At 41.1% G+C, this 13,171-nt stretch overlaps 1 protein-coding gene across 1 annotated transcript in view; it reads left to right on the forward strand.

The window, feature by feature from the left end:
• Window positions 1-13,171, forward strand: part of CDH17 (cadherin 17) — a 37,584-nt gene that overhangs the window by 5,127 nt on the left and 19,286 nt on the right. Inside the window, exons 2-7 of the mRNA XM_074942899.1 lie at window positions 317-418; window positions 1,384-1,521; window positions 4,383-4,521; window positions 7,703-7,861; window positions 8,862-9,061; window positions 11,289-11,420. Coding sequence (XP_074799000.1) covers window positions 317-418; window positions 1,384-1,521; window positions 4,383-4,521; window positions 7,703-7,861; window positions 8,862-9,061; window positions 11,289-11,420 — 870 coding nt within the window. The remainder of the gene's footprint in view (window positions 1-316; window positions 419-1,383; window positions 1,522-4,382; window positions 4,522-7,702; window positions 7,862-8,861; window positions 9,062-11,288; window positions 11,421-13,171) is intronic.

The following is a 13,171-nucleotide window of genomic DNA, read 5'->3' on the forward strand; positions in this document are numbered from 1 at the left end:
TTTAATTAAGTAATATATTTACTTTGGAAAAAGGCAGCATTTAAATATTTGTTTTGAAATAGAATTTTAAAAAAATAACATCAATTTAAAAAAATGGATCTACATTAAAAACCAGCATTAGAAATCATTAAAAATACATTAAAAATCTATATTAAAAGCCAGCCATTCTCAGCACTGTTCACTTTACATTATTTTAGTGCAAATTTTTTTTAAAAAAAGCATCTTTTTTTATACTGCAGTGATGATAGGGCCACTGTTGATTGCAACTAGCATAGAAAAGATATTGTTCATCTTCCTCCACTTCCCTCCTGCACAGGCTGCGTGCCATGGTATGAATGAATTGTATATCAGTGGACCTCTGCAAGACATGACATTTTCTGTATCAGAAGGTACAATTGGAGTTCATGTATTATACCAGGTAATCATTAACTCTGAGTGTTCGCTCTTTGTTCAAAAGACCCATCCTATGCTCATTGATATCCATGAGAGTTTTGCTGTTGATTTCAATAAGAACAGCAGCCCCAAAGATGTGTTATGATAGAAACTTTGACTTTTATTATCTGATAATTTAGTGCCTGCTGATAAAATGTAAAGCATCAGCCTCTCTCAAATAAGTTCCAAGAGGATACATCTAAAATAGAGTATTGCTAGAATCAGCATTCCTAGAGGATGAATTTAAGAAATTACATGCCGTTCATGTTCAGTCAATCAGACAAAGGCATAACAAGATCCAATGGCTGAAAGCTGAAACTAGACAAATTCAGACTGGAAATAACACCTACATTTTTGACAGTGAGGGTAATTAACCATGGGAACAATTTACCATGGGTGGCGGTGGAGTCTCCATCACTGGCAATTTTGAATTTAAGATTGGTTGTTTTTTAAAAAGATTTGCTCTAGTTGTATAACAGGTCAGATTAGATTATCACAATGGTCTGTTCAGCCTAGGAATCTATGAATCTGTGAACTGCATTCTACCTGATTTCCTTTCCTTTAGAGATTCCCTTTACCCACAGTGATAGTCGCTCCAAGTGTCACGAGCTTTGTTTCTAGTGAAAGATGAATAGCAGAGCCAATACTCAAATAGATGGAGGATGAGTGTGTTATGTTTTTTCCATTCCTGTACTCAGACCAGCCTCCATTTTAGACAGATGTCTGCTTTCCCCCTTACTGCATCCTAGAGCTGGGAAAGTAATGTTAACAATGATTCATCTACTAATTTAAGACAGGGAAAACACCAATGTGTTTGCATATCATTTGCCCACTCTAGCAAGGAGCAATTTTGACAAGGAATTTAAAAAATTTGTGAATTAAATAAGTTAAATTCTCTGAAATATTCCTGAAAAGGAACCTCTTCCCCTGACTTTTTTCTTTACTCTCTAGTTTACAATGGAGCCGCCTGCTGTCAGTTTGAGACTGTCTGGTGAAAAAGATGGCGTCATCGAGATCGCGTCAAAGAAAGGCTATCTTTATCTCAACGGGTCTCTAGACAGGGAAACCAAAGCAATCCACAGGCTACAGGTGAAATAAATGAGAAATAGAGCAGGCTGAAAAAGGGTTGGGGAGGGTTATTAATTAATTAATTTTTTTGCTGAAATTTGAAATTAACACATCAGTTGAAATTTCCTCCCAACCTCTGTTGCCAACTAATTCATTGCCAGTAGAGAATTTGACTCCAGGATATTTCTCCTCATCTGGCAGCATGGGGACAGCTAGCTATGTTCTATTCGTTTATTTGAGTGCTTGTTTCCGCTTTTACAGTGGAGGGCTACTGTCATCAGAGGAGAGGGATTGGGACACTGAAAATGTGTTCTGAATGCTTCGTACTTGGATAAACCTTTTACAAATGATCCAGGTATGACTGTACTAGAAGCAGGGCTGGGAGAGCCACTTATCACTATGGCTGCCTGACCCTTCCATTATAAGATCCTGTTTTCAGTGTCTTATAACTTTGCCCAATTTTAACCATTTGGGTTGAAATTTTTCATGCTGGGTGTCTGCCCCGGGCTGATTTTTTGTTTTTTAATTTCAGCCAGTGTGGTTCAGCTGTTTCCAAGAACAAGGGTAGGGAAAGAAATTGTTTTGCCCATGTTAAACATTTCTGATGTCCTTTTCTTTGAACGGCACTAGTGGCTCATGCTTTGGAGCAGGGGTTTGAAATTTATCAGGGGGAAAGCCTTTGTGTCAAGGATTTGCCCTAGGTCATCCTTGGGAAAATCTGCCCAAATGTGGACAAGTTAAAAGCCTTTGAAAAGTTACAGTTTGCACATGCTCAATAGAGACATCTGCCATTTTAGCAGCTGAAGATTCCATCCATGTTCAAGCCTCTCACAGCTCCTAGAGCTGACCACACTCCACATGCACCATCCTCCCAGAGTGCCTGAACATGCTCCAGGCCAGCAATACAGGGGTGAAACTAGAATTTCCCTGTAATTACTGCTCTAGGGAAGGGTGGGGCCAGGCACCAGAACTCAGAGCAGGCAGCCTGTCTTTCTTGTCTTCTCATTGGGCCCCTGGCTGGAATCCAGGCAGCATGGAGGAGGATACTGTCTAATTTGAATACAAAGGGGAGAGGACCTGGATTGGGGGGGAGGAGTGAATGAAGTAGATTGGGCCAACGAGTCTGATAAGACAGAGACTGGAGGTGGGGAGAGAAACTGGGACAGGGAGTTAGGGGGAGACTGGGACTGGTTGGGTGAAGAGACTGGGACTGGGAGCTGGGTGGGGAGGCTGGAAAAGTTGGATGGGGAGGCTGTGAGTGGTAGGGCAAGGAGACTGGGACTAGGAATAAGTGTGGGGGGAAAGTGGGGCAAAGGGAGACAGATCTCACAAGGAGCTGGGTGCAAGGGGAGAACTGGGACTGTCTGAGCAAAAGAGTCTGGGTCTAGGGGCCAGGGAGAGAATGTGGGGGAGACTGAGATTGGACGAGGAGCCTGGGGTGGGACACTGGGACTGGGAGGAAGCATGTGGGGAGAGACAGATCAGATGAGGAACAGGGAGGGAGGAACTGGGACTGGCTGAGGGAGGAGACTGTGAGTAGGGAGAGGGGATATTGGGACTAGGTAGGGGAGACTGAAACTTACACATAGATCATGGAGAGGGAAGATTAGGAATGGACAGGCAAGGAGACTTGGACAGGGATGAGAAGCCTGAAGAGTGAGACTGGGCCTGGTAGGCAGGGAGAATGGGACTTGGACAAGGCGGCAGGGCTGGAGAAGAGATAAGACTGGGATAGGTACAGGTTGGAGGGTATGGGGCAGAAGGGGTGAAGCTTGGGGAAAACAGGCAGAAGAGAATCTGTGTCCACAAGAGCACACTCCCCTCCAGAGCCTGGAATGGAACCCAAATTTCCTGAGTCTCACCATTCCTCTGCTATAAGCAAATATCTGTGAAACCCTCTGGCAAAGTGTTGTCTCATCCCTCTTCAGTGCTGGCTCATAGAGAGAATGACAACCTACTTTGCTATCAATACTCTGTTAGCTCAAGTGGCAAAGGTCTGTGCTGGGGTCATAAGTTTCCAATTCAGTCGATGACCAATGTGGGTGTCAGGCTGATACACAGGAGGGAATTTTTTTTTTCAGTTTGCTTTTTTAAAAACCAGGCAGGCAGCTGACAAGTCAAAACGTTCTGCTTTGGTTCTACCAAAATCCTTTCCACAATTTTTTTTAAAGATTTTTCAAAATGAACCCCTTCCCCCCGTCGCCCCCCCCCAAAATGCCAAAATCTCAAAAATGTTTATGTGAAGGAAAATCCCATTCCTGGACAGCTCTACTAACACACTGTTCTGTTGCTAATTCCTCAGGCTGACCTTGTGGCTCAGTTTACTTTTTCTGGCCACTTGCAGAATAGCATACTCAAGCAGACACATACTCATGCTTTTGTCATTGTGGTATGGAAAACATCCATTTCTATATGAAGAAGACAAGCATTAAGGAGTCGCTCCTGAACGGTGCTGAGCACTCTGCCCTGGTCCAGCACCTTCCAGACCTAAGACCTACCTGGTCTCCACCATGGAGATCAGACTGCTACTGAAACAGGTCACTAACATCAGGGGCTACTTTATATCGTTGGTATACTGTGCAATGAAAACCATCCGATGAACAGTGTCATGACTAATGAAGCTTAAAATAAAACAACTATAATAAGGGTATATGCTAATGATGCTCCATTCCAGTGAAACTCACTTTGAAATGAAGTGGAACCAAGATTTATTGAGTGTATCTCAGCAGTTGCTGTCGTGACTGTTATGGAGTCTCATCTTCACATGAAAACGATCCAGTTCAGACTGTTTTTACTCTTCAGCTTTAACATGCTGGATACAAATTTCCAACTCACTTAAGTGAAAATCTTTCCTGGCCATTTCTTTTGCTTTTCAATATTAGGTGGAGGCTCTGAATGAAGTGGGAGAGAAAGTGAAAGGTCCCTACTCTATTACTATCAATGTTCAGGATATTAATGACAACCCACCAAAGTTTGACAAGTCAAAATACAAAGCAGTAGTATGGGAGAATTCCCGTCCAGGTAAAGGCCATTATCATTAATAATTAATATTATTATTGTTACTATTTAAAATGTATACCGTGCCATTTAATGAGCATTGTGCAATATAGTAGATTGAAAATGCTAAACAAAGAATAGCACCTTGTCACAAAGGATATCACAAACTAAAGGCATGACTGGGTACAGTATCATACAAATAGCACATAGGTAAACAGAGTGGTTTGTGTCTATCACAGCTGACGTGTTTCACAGAACTTACCACATTACAAACATTATTTAGTAAGTAAATATCACTATCCGCATTGTGCACTACTCATGGAAGCTGAAGCTAAAAGAAGTTAAAAAACATGCCCAAGATCACACAGAAAGTAGGTGTTACTAGGGATCTAAATTATTTAGATCTTTATAGATCACCCTGGAGGGGGAAAAAAAGATGCCACTAGAGCTGTTAGATAATTGGTTATTTATATTTCCTGTGGCAAAACACTGCCCAGAAAGCGGGCTGCACCATCAGTAGTTTCCAAGTAGTTTTGTTTTGTAGATTGCAGTAAACCAATTTAGAAGTCATAAAAGTATGGAAACCAGTGATAAGAGCCAAGAGAATGGAAAAAGAGACATAACCAGCTATTAACACTATGATCATGGAACCAAAAAGGAGCTTTTAGTAAAGTACAGGAATCTGTGGCTCGAGCAGGCAAGAAAGGAATGCAATAGTTCTTGAGTATATTTGCAGTTCATCCAGGTGATAGGGTTTTTTATATGTTGAATGGATAAACAATTAAAGTTTAAAAGTTTGTTCACAGTTCCATGCTTTGATATACGCTCCACTAGCTCTTAATGTTCCACATTATGCTTTTCACAAAAAAAGTCTATTATACATGTCTGAAAATGTTTGTTCAACCAGTTTTCCATCGGAAAATACCATTTTGATTGAACTGAAAATATTCACAAAATCATATCAAAATTCAATGAAATTTCCTGCAAGAAAAATGTTTCCCAAAGCAAAATTTTTTCATTTGAAAATTTTTTTTTGCTTTGGAAAAATTTAAAAATTTAGTTTCAAAATGAAATTTTTATTTTGAACTTTATTTTACGTTTTTCATTTTAAAATTATTTTTACATTATTTAATGAATGTCAGTGGTAATGGTGCATAATATGATGTCATATATTTTCATGTCATATTTTGACAATATAATAGTCAAATATTTAATTTTAAAAAAATTATGGCAACTGCTACATAACAGACTGAAAAAAATCAAAAGTGTCTGTTGTTTGTATTGTAGTGAAAAGGGTCAAATTGTTTTGTAAACAGAGATAAACAGTGAGATGACAAAGTTTGCCGATAATACAAAATTACTCAACACAGTTAAGTCCAAAATTGACTGTGAAGTGTTACAAAGGGTTCTCACAAAACTGGGTGACTGGGCAACAAAATGGCAGATGAAAATCAATGTTGATGAATGCCAACTGTTGGACACTGGAAAACATAATCCCAACTATCCATATAAAATGATGGGGTCTAAATTAGCTCCAAGAAAGAGATCTTGGAGTCATCGTGGATAGTTCTCTGAAAACATCTGGTCAGTGTGCAGCGGCAGTCACAAAAGCGAACAGAATGTTAGTAACCATTAGGAAAGGGATAGATAACAAAACAGAAAATATCATAAATCCACAACATAAATTCATGGTGCACCCACATCTTGAATACTGCATGCAGTTCTGTTTGCCACATCTGAAAGAAGATATATTAGAATTGGAAAATGTACAGAGAAGGGCAACAATAAAGGGTATGGAACAGCTTCCACATGAGGAGAAATTAAAAAGACAGACTGTTTAGCTTAGAAAAGAGACGACTGAGGGGGGACATGATCGAGGTCTATAAAATCACAGATGGTGTGGAGAGAGTAAATAAGGAAGTGTTATTTGCCCTTTACCATACTGCAAGAATCAGAGTTCACCCAATGAAATTAATAGGCAGCAGGTTAAAACAAACAAAAAAGTACTTCTTTACACAGCACAAAGCCAACCTGTGGAACTTGTTGCTAGGGAATGTTGTGAAGGCCAAAGTATAACAGGATTCAAGAAAGAATTAGATAACGTCATGGAGGATGGGTCCATCAGTGGCTACTAGCCAAAATGGTCAGGGATGCAACCCCATGGTCTGGGTATCCCTAAGCCTCTGACTTCCAGGTGCTGGGACTGGATAACAGGGGATGGATCACTCAACAATTGCCCTGTTCTGTTTATTCCCTGTGAAGCACCTAGCCCTGGCCACTGTCAGAAGATGGGATGCAGGGCTAAATGGACCACTGGTCTGGCCCAGTACGGCTGTTCTTCTGTTATGTTTTGTTACAAATATGAGACACTTTGATCAAAAATAAACTAAAATGTTTTAATCTGTACGAAGTAGTATCTGCCCTTAATTAAAAAAAAAGACATGTCCTGTTATATTAGGACATGAGTGGGTATGTTATGGTATGTCATACTATGCACTATTACCACTGACATGTCATTAAATAATGTACAAATAATAAAAATGTAGAAATGGAAAAAATACATTTCAAAAGACATTTCATTTTGATGTGAAATTTTTCCCAAATTACATTTTCCCAAATGATTTTTTTTTGAATTGCCATTTTGCAGGAAATTTCAAAAGTATTTCTTTTTGTTCTGGAACAAAACCAAATTTTGCTATGTCAACCTTTTCCATGAAACCAAAATCCCAACTTGTGACCAGCTATAGTGTAGAACAGCCTCTTTAATGGTAACAATTCTAAATGCAGTAACAGTGTTGCATGTTCTCTAAACACTCTGTGATGGATTATTTGCAGAAGCACCACAATGTGCCACTAAACTACCCAAAGAGAGCTGTCAGAGAATCCCCCCTTCCCAAGGAACTCCGTGCAGGTGGAACGCGGCTGAGATGCCACTGCCACACCCTGCATCAGCCAGTCCCCAACCTCGTGTAAGGGGAAAGCGGCAGCATGTCAGGGGCGTGTCAGAGGGGGTGAGGGACCTTACTTATGCCAATGATGTAAATTAAGGCTGCTCTGTGCAACCCTAACTTGTACAGAACATGTGAGGCACTGAATCAGGGAGCTGCAAGCACATCCCCCCTTCAGCTGAGCTGCACATGCATGGATTAGAGAATCAAGGCCCTTTCTCCATTCTCTTACTGGCTTTTCTTCTATATCCAAACAGGCAAACCCTTCATGTATGTCCATGCCACTGACCATGATGATCCTACAACTCCCAATGCACAGCTGAGTTACAGCATTCTCCACCACTTCCCCAACCCTTATATTCAGATGCTTTTTCAGATTGATAACGTAACTGGAGCAATCTCCACAAGTGAGACTGGTATGTAAAATTCTCATTAGTATTGTTATTGTTTGTATGTTAAGCACCAACCACGAGTTCCATGCTGTACGTGACACAAAATAACAACAGTTATTTCCTGACTTGAGGAGTCTATAGACTAAAAACAGAGAACACAGGGAAAACCAGAAGAGAGATAACTTAGGAGGGGTTTTCCTTCACTATTTATTTAAGCCTCTTCTTGTGATCATTGTGGAAGAAGTGGGTCTAGGAGGGACTTGAATCAAGATAAAAGAAGAAAGCTCCTTTCCAACCAATCCACAGAATAAAGTTAGCCCATGGGACATATTTTTTAAGGGCCTGCCCTGATACTGAGAGGTATGGAGCATTTGTGACTCCGACTGAAGTGAATGGAAGCTATTTACAGAACTATAGTCTCATTTGCTGTTATTACTATTATTAATTATTTTTTATTTTGGTAGTGCCTGGGACCCCATTGTGCGAGGTGCTGTACAAACACAGAACAAAGAGACAGCCCATGTCTTAATGAGATTACAATCTAAATATGCTGGAACCAGTACTAGTTTAGGAATTTGTCATGAACAGGTGTATCTCCAACTATGCAACTCCACATTTGATTTTTAATTTTTTTTCTGAGAGTGTATCTCTCAAAACAGTAATTCTCAACTTTTTCGGAAATTGAAGCAATTTAGCAGGCTAAAAGACTTATCCAACTCCCAGTGAAATCAATGGAATGACTTCCACTGACTTCAAAGGGAGTTTGATCAGATCCTAAAACATTACCTGTACTAGCTAGTACCCATTGCCTCTCTTGGAGTGCCGCTTTTGCCTATTTCCCAAGTTCTAACACAGAGACTCATCTTTAAGTTCATGAAGAGAAGCCTAGACTAACAGTTGTAAAAGCAAGATACCTCAATGGATGTATACAAAGCAGAGGTTGGGATTTCTCTGCAGCTAAACAAGGTACCAGTAACAGAGCTTTTGCTTAGTTTCTCTCATGTCTCTTTGTTTTGTTCTCTAGGATCTCGTTTATTAAATCATCAAAAGCAGGATATGTTCATCCTTGTTGTCACAGTGAAGGATTTGGCAGGAATGTCAGAGAACGCTTTAACCAGTAACACTGACGTGGAAATAACTGTGAAGGAGAACCTTTGGAAGGCACCTCCAAAAGCATCTATCAAAGAAAACTCTACTGAGCCTCATCCCATCTATATCATGCAGGTAGGAACTAGAAATCACAGAAATGACTGATGTCAGGGCATCTACAAGCCCTAAATGTTCCCTGCCACCCGCAGGATCTTCTTCCAGTTATCAAGACTTTGGTATATCTTCCGTGTTGGATATTGCCGTCCATGGGAGTTTGGGCTGAGGAAGGACTGAGTAAAAATGGAATACGGATTTCAAGATTTGGCCCCTTGGTCATATTTTACATAAACTGGAAGAGGGTGTTAGTGTGGATTTCCCTATAATATCCTTATTATGGAATGGATGCTAAGGAGATGATTAAGGTACAACCCAGACCAATGTCAATGTCACAGTGACACAAGGATTTTCCCACTCAAGTTTACAGAAAGTGCTAGTCTTGGTATATTCTGTGAACTGCAGGCAATGCATAGGGAACTCTGCTGATGTACAGAAAACTCTAAGGAACAGAAAGGATACTCATTCCAAGGCTGTTTGGCACAATATGAATTACAAAAGCAAGAGCCCATTGATGTAATAGAGAATTAGTCTTTTAAAGAATGCAGGGAGGATTTTTACAGATGGGGAATACAACAGCTGGGAAAAATATGGGTATGCTAGGTACTACCACCGGGAATAGTAAATGTAGGGCTTGATTGCCTCTCTCACAGACAGACTCATGGGAGGGTGCCCAGCAGGGAGGAAAACTCTCTCAAGTTCCCCTTATGGAATGTCCTCCAACTTCTTCAGTTGCAGGGTTGGTTATGCTCACCCCCACTCACCCCATCCATGAGGAAACAGTAGGGTTCAGCCCCTAAAGTCCCTGGGAGGTCAGCTGGAGGCATCGGGCAAGGTTAGCAGAGATTTTGTGCCTCTTAACTGGATCTGGTGTTCCCGCTTCCCCACACTCTCTGGCAGTTCCAATACAGCTCTACCGGCAGACACACTGCAGCCTACAACCCCTTCTTAAGGTAATACTGAGGCTGCCTCCCCACCCTCCACGTGAGAGTTTGGGAGGAGACTAACCATGCATGGATCCCAGTGTGTCCATGGAGTTTTAGAGGTAAGTATTTGCCCTAAACCAGATCTAGTGAGATACAGTGCAACCACTACCTTCACAATAGCGAGAAAGGACTTAAGATCAGCTTTCTGCCCTCCTTCAGATTCACATATTTCCCATAATATCACCCACCTCCTCTGATATTCTGCAGCACAAGTGAAGACTGGGCTGATTATATTGGTATGGCCATAATGACATCAGTTAATATTAACTAATAGGCAAACACCCAGAAATATTTGTGCTTAGAAGTTCACTTGGCATTAGATCACACAATGTACTGATGCTTAGGGTATTACAAGATTATTCATACTCTGTTCTTGAGAATAGTTGGTTTGGAAAATGACAAATAATGGGCCTTACTCTATTCCCACTGAAGATAATAGGAGTGTGGCATGGATTTAAATGGTAATAGGATCAAGTCCAGAAAGATAGCAGCTGGAAGAAAGATCTATGTGAACCATATATAGCAAAAGTGATATTTACATTTTGGGATAATTTATATGAAAATTTCCCATAGAAATGAATAGTGTTTCTGTAGAGTGGGGACTAGCAGGTGCTATATATATATTTAAACAGCACCTCCTACTCCTTTATTATGTAAGAAAAAGACTCAGAATTTATGAAAAAAGCTTACTGTGTTTAATTTTAAATAGAAAGACCACACAAAATACCCTATGTGCCAGACCAGTCTGACAATTTTATGTGTACTACTCCTGCCCCCACCACGCCCTAAGATTTGGCTTGCCACTCTATGTTTCTATCTGTGAACCCAAACTGCTAAGATGATTAAAGCTGAAGAGGAAAAGCACAGAAGTTGGCTGGTACAAAAAGATGCTGTAAATTAGTGTGATGCCATTACAATACTGTAATAATATACCTCGTTCTTACACAACACTTTTCAACACTTAGATCTCAAAGTGCTTTTAAAAGGAGGTAAGTGTTATTATCCACATTTTACAGATAAGGAAACTGAGGCAAAGAGAGTGACTTGATCAAGGTCATTCAGCAGACCAGTGGCAGAGCTGGGATCATCAGCTGGGCCTCTGAGTCCCAGTTCCAAGGCCTGCCAAATGGTTAGATGACCTAAAATTAAGTAATGTGCAAAACAGGAAATTTGTCTTTTCCTTTTCATTCCAAACGTTTCATCCAGTTACAGCTCAGTGCACACTTTTAATCCTTTGTCTTAACTCATTTTGGGAATTTTAGGTGCACTGGAATGAGCCAGGTGCAAAATATGGACTTTTGGAAAAGGAGAGGATGCCCAGGTTCCCATTTACAATTGATCAGAATGGGACTATTTATGTGACCGAACCCTTGGATAGGGAAGAAAAGGAATTGGTAAGTAAACATGAGAAACCTGACTGATACAGTAGCCCAAAGTCTGAGACTCAATAGTGGTTGGGTGTGTAAATGTAGGCGAGTTAGTGGTGGGAGAGGGAGGAGAAAGAGATTTAATTTGATGTGGTTTCTGGATGAATTTGAGTGACCTGATAGACATGGAGTCTTAGGCAATTTAATAGCAGGCATGCCCATCACACCACACTACATTCATGCACCCAACAGCCATTAATTCAGCACTTTATAATATTTCTTTCTAAAGCAACACGAGTTCTGTAGTTATTGCAGTTTTCACAGCCTACCCTGAATTGGACAGAACATGTGCTATGTACAGAGACAGTGTTATAGTACCTGATCGAGTGGCGGACTGTGGCGGAATTTTTAGCTCTGTCAAGTCTTCCTGCCTTTCTTCTCCACGAGGTAGGGTGGGGAGACATCTCTTCACAATAGGCAAAACAAATGAACTTACTGTAGATAACGAAGAGTTCCCCCAACAACAGATGTTATCCGACGCTCTCTCTCTTCAGATACATTCCTACACATTCTTTCCACAAAGAGGAAAGAAATTAGTCCTGTATATTCTGTGTAGCTAACATCAGCTAGGACTAAGATTTAACAGCGCACACATGTGTGTGCTTCACTAATTAAAAGCAAGTGTTCATACAAAGAACACTTTACATTTGAACAGCAACTGTAGTCCCAGGGCTGCTCCAAGTTGTGCCAGTTGTCAGTGGCTTTAAGAGGTCTGTCTAGCTGCTGGGGTTCACTAGAGTGCAGCAGCCCTTTGGCCAAGCTCCCTTGTCTCGGCCCCTAGGTCCTACACAAGAGGGAAGAGTGGGCAAGGGGGTTGGGCACAGGAGCTGCTATGCTGGCCTGACACCACCTGGGGTTTCCCCCATGCTGGGGGAATCATGAGATAGCTGTATCCACCAGCCTTATGACTGTTTTGTGCTGGTGGACTGGAACCATAGGCGCTGACTCTGTGGGTGCTCTGAGGCTGGAGTACCTCTGGAAAAAAATAGAGGTGCTCAGCACCCACCAGCCACCTGCTGATCAGCTGTTCGGTAGGCCCCGCTGATCAGCTTCTCCCTCTCCCTCCCAGCGCCTCCTGCTCACTGCCAATCAGCTTGTTCAGTGGCAGGCGTGTCATAAAAATAAAGGGAAGGGTAACCAGCTTTCTGTATACAGTGCTATAAAATCCCTCCTGGCCAGAGGAAAAACCCTTTCTCCTGTAAAGGTAACCTCGCTGGCACCTGACCAAAATGACCAATGAGGAGACAAGATACTTTCAAATCGGGAGGTGGAGGAAACAAAGGGTTTGTCTGTCTGTGTGATGCTTTTGCCGGGAACAGATCAGGAATGCAGACTCAGAACTTCTGTAAAGTTAGTAAGTAATCTAGCTAGAAATGCGTTAGATTTCCTTTTGTTTAATGGCTGGTAAAATTCGCTGTGCTGGATGGAATGTGTATTCCTGTTTTTGTGTCTTTTTGTAACTTAAGGTTTTGCCTAGAGGGATTCTCTATGTTTTGAATCTGATTACCCTGTAAGGTATTTACCAGCCTGATTTTACAGAGGTGATTCTTTTATCTTTTCTTTAATTAAAATTCTTTTTTTAAGAACCTGATTGATTTTTCATTGTTCTTAAGATCGAAGGGTTTGGGTCTGTGTTGACCTGTACAAATTGGTGAGGCCAATTATCAAGCCTTCTCCGGGAAAGGGGGAGTAGGGCTTGGGGGGATATTTTGGGGGAA

This window comes from Natator depressus, chromosome 2 (genome assembly GCF_965152275.1).
Source record: "Natator depressus isolate rNatDep1 chromosome 2, rNatDep2.hap1, whole genome shotgun sequence".
Taxonomy (NCBI): Eukaryota; Metazoa; Chordata; order Testudines; family Cheloniidae; genus Natator; species Natator depressus.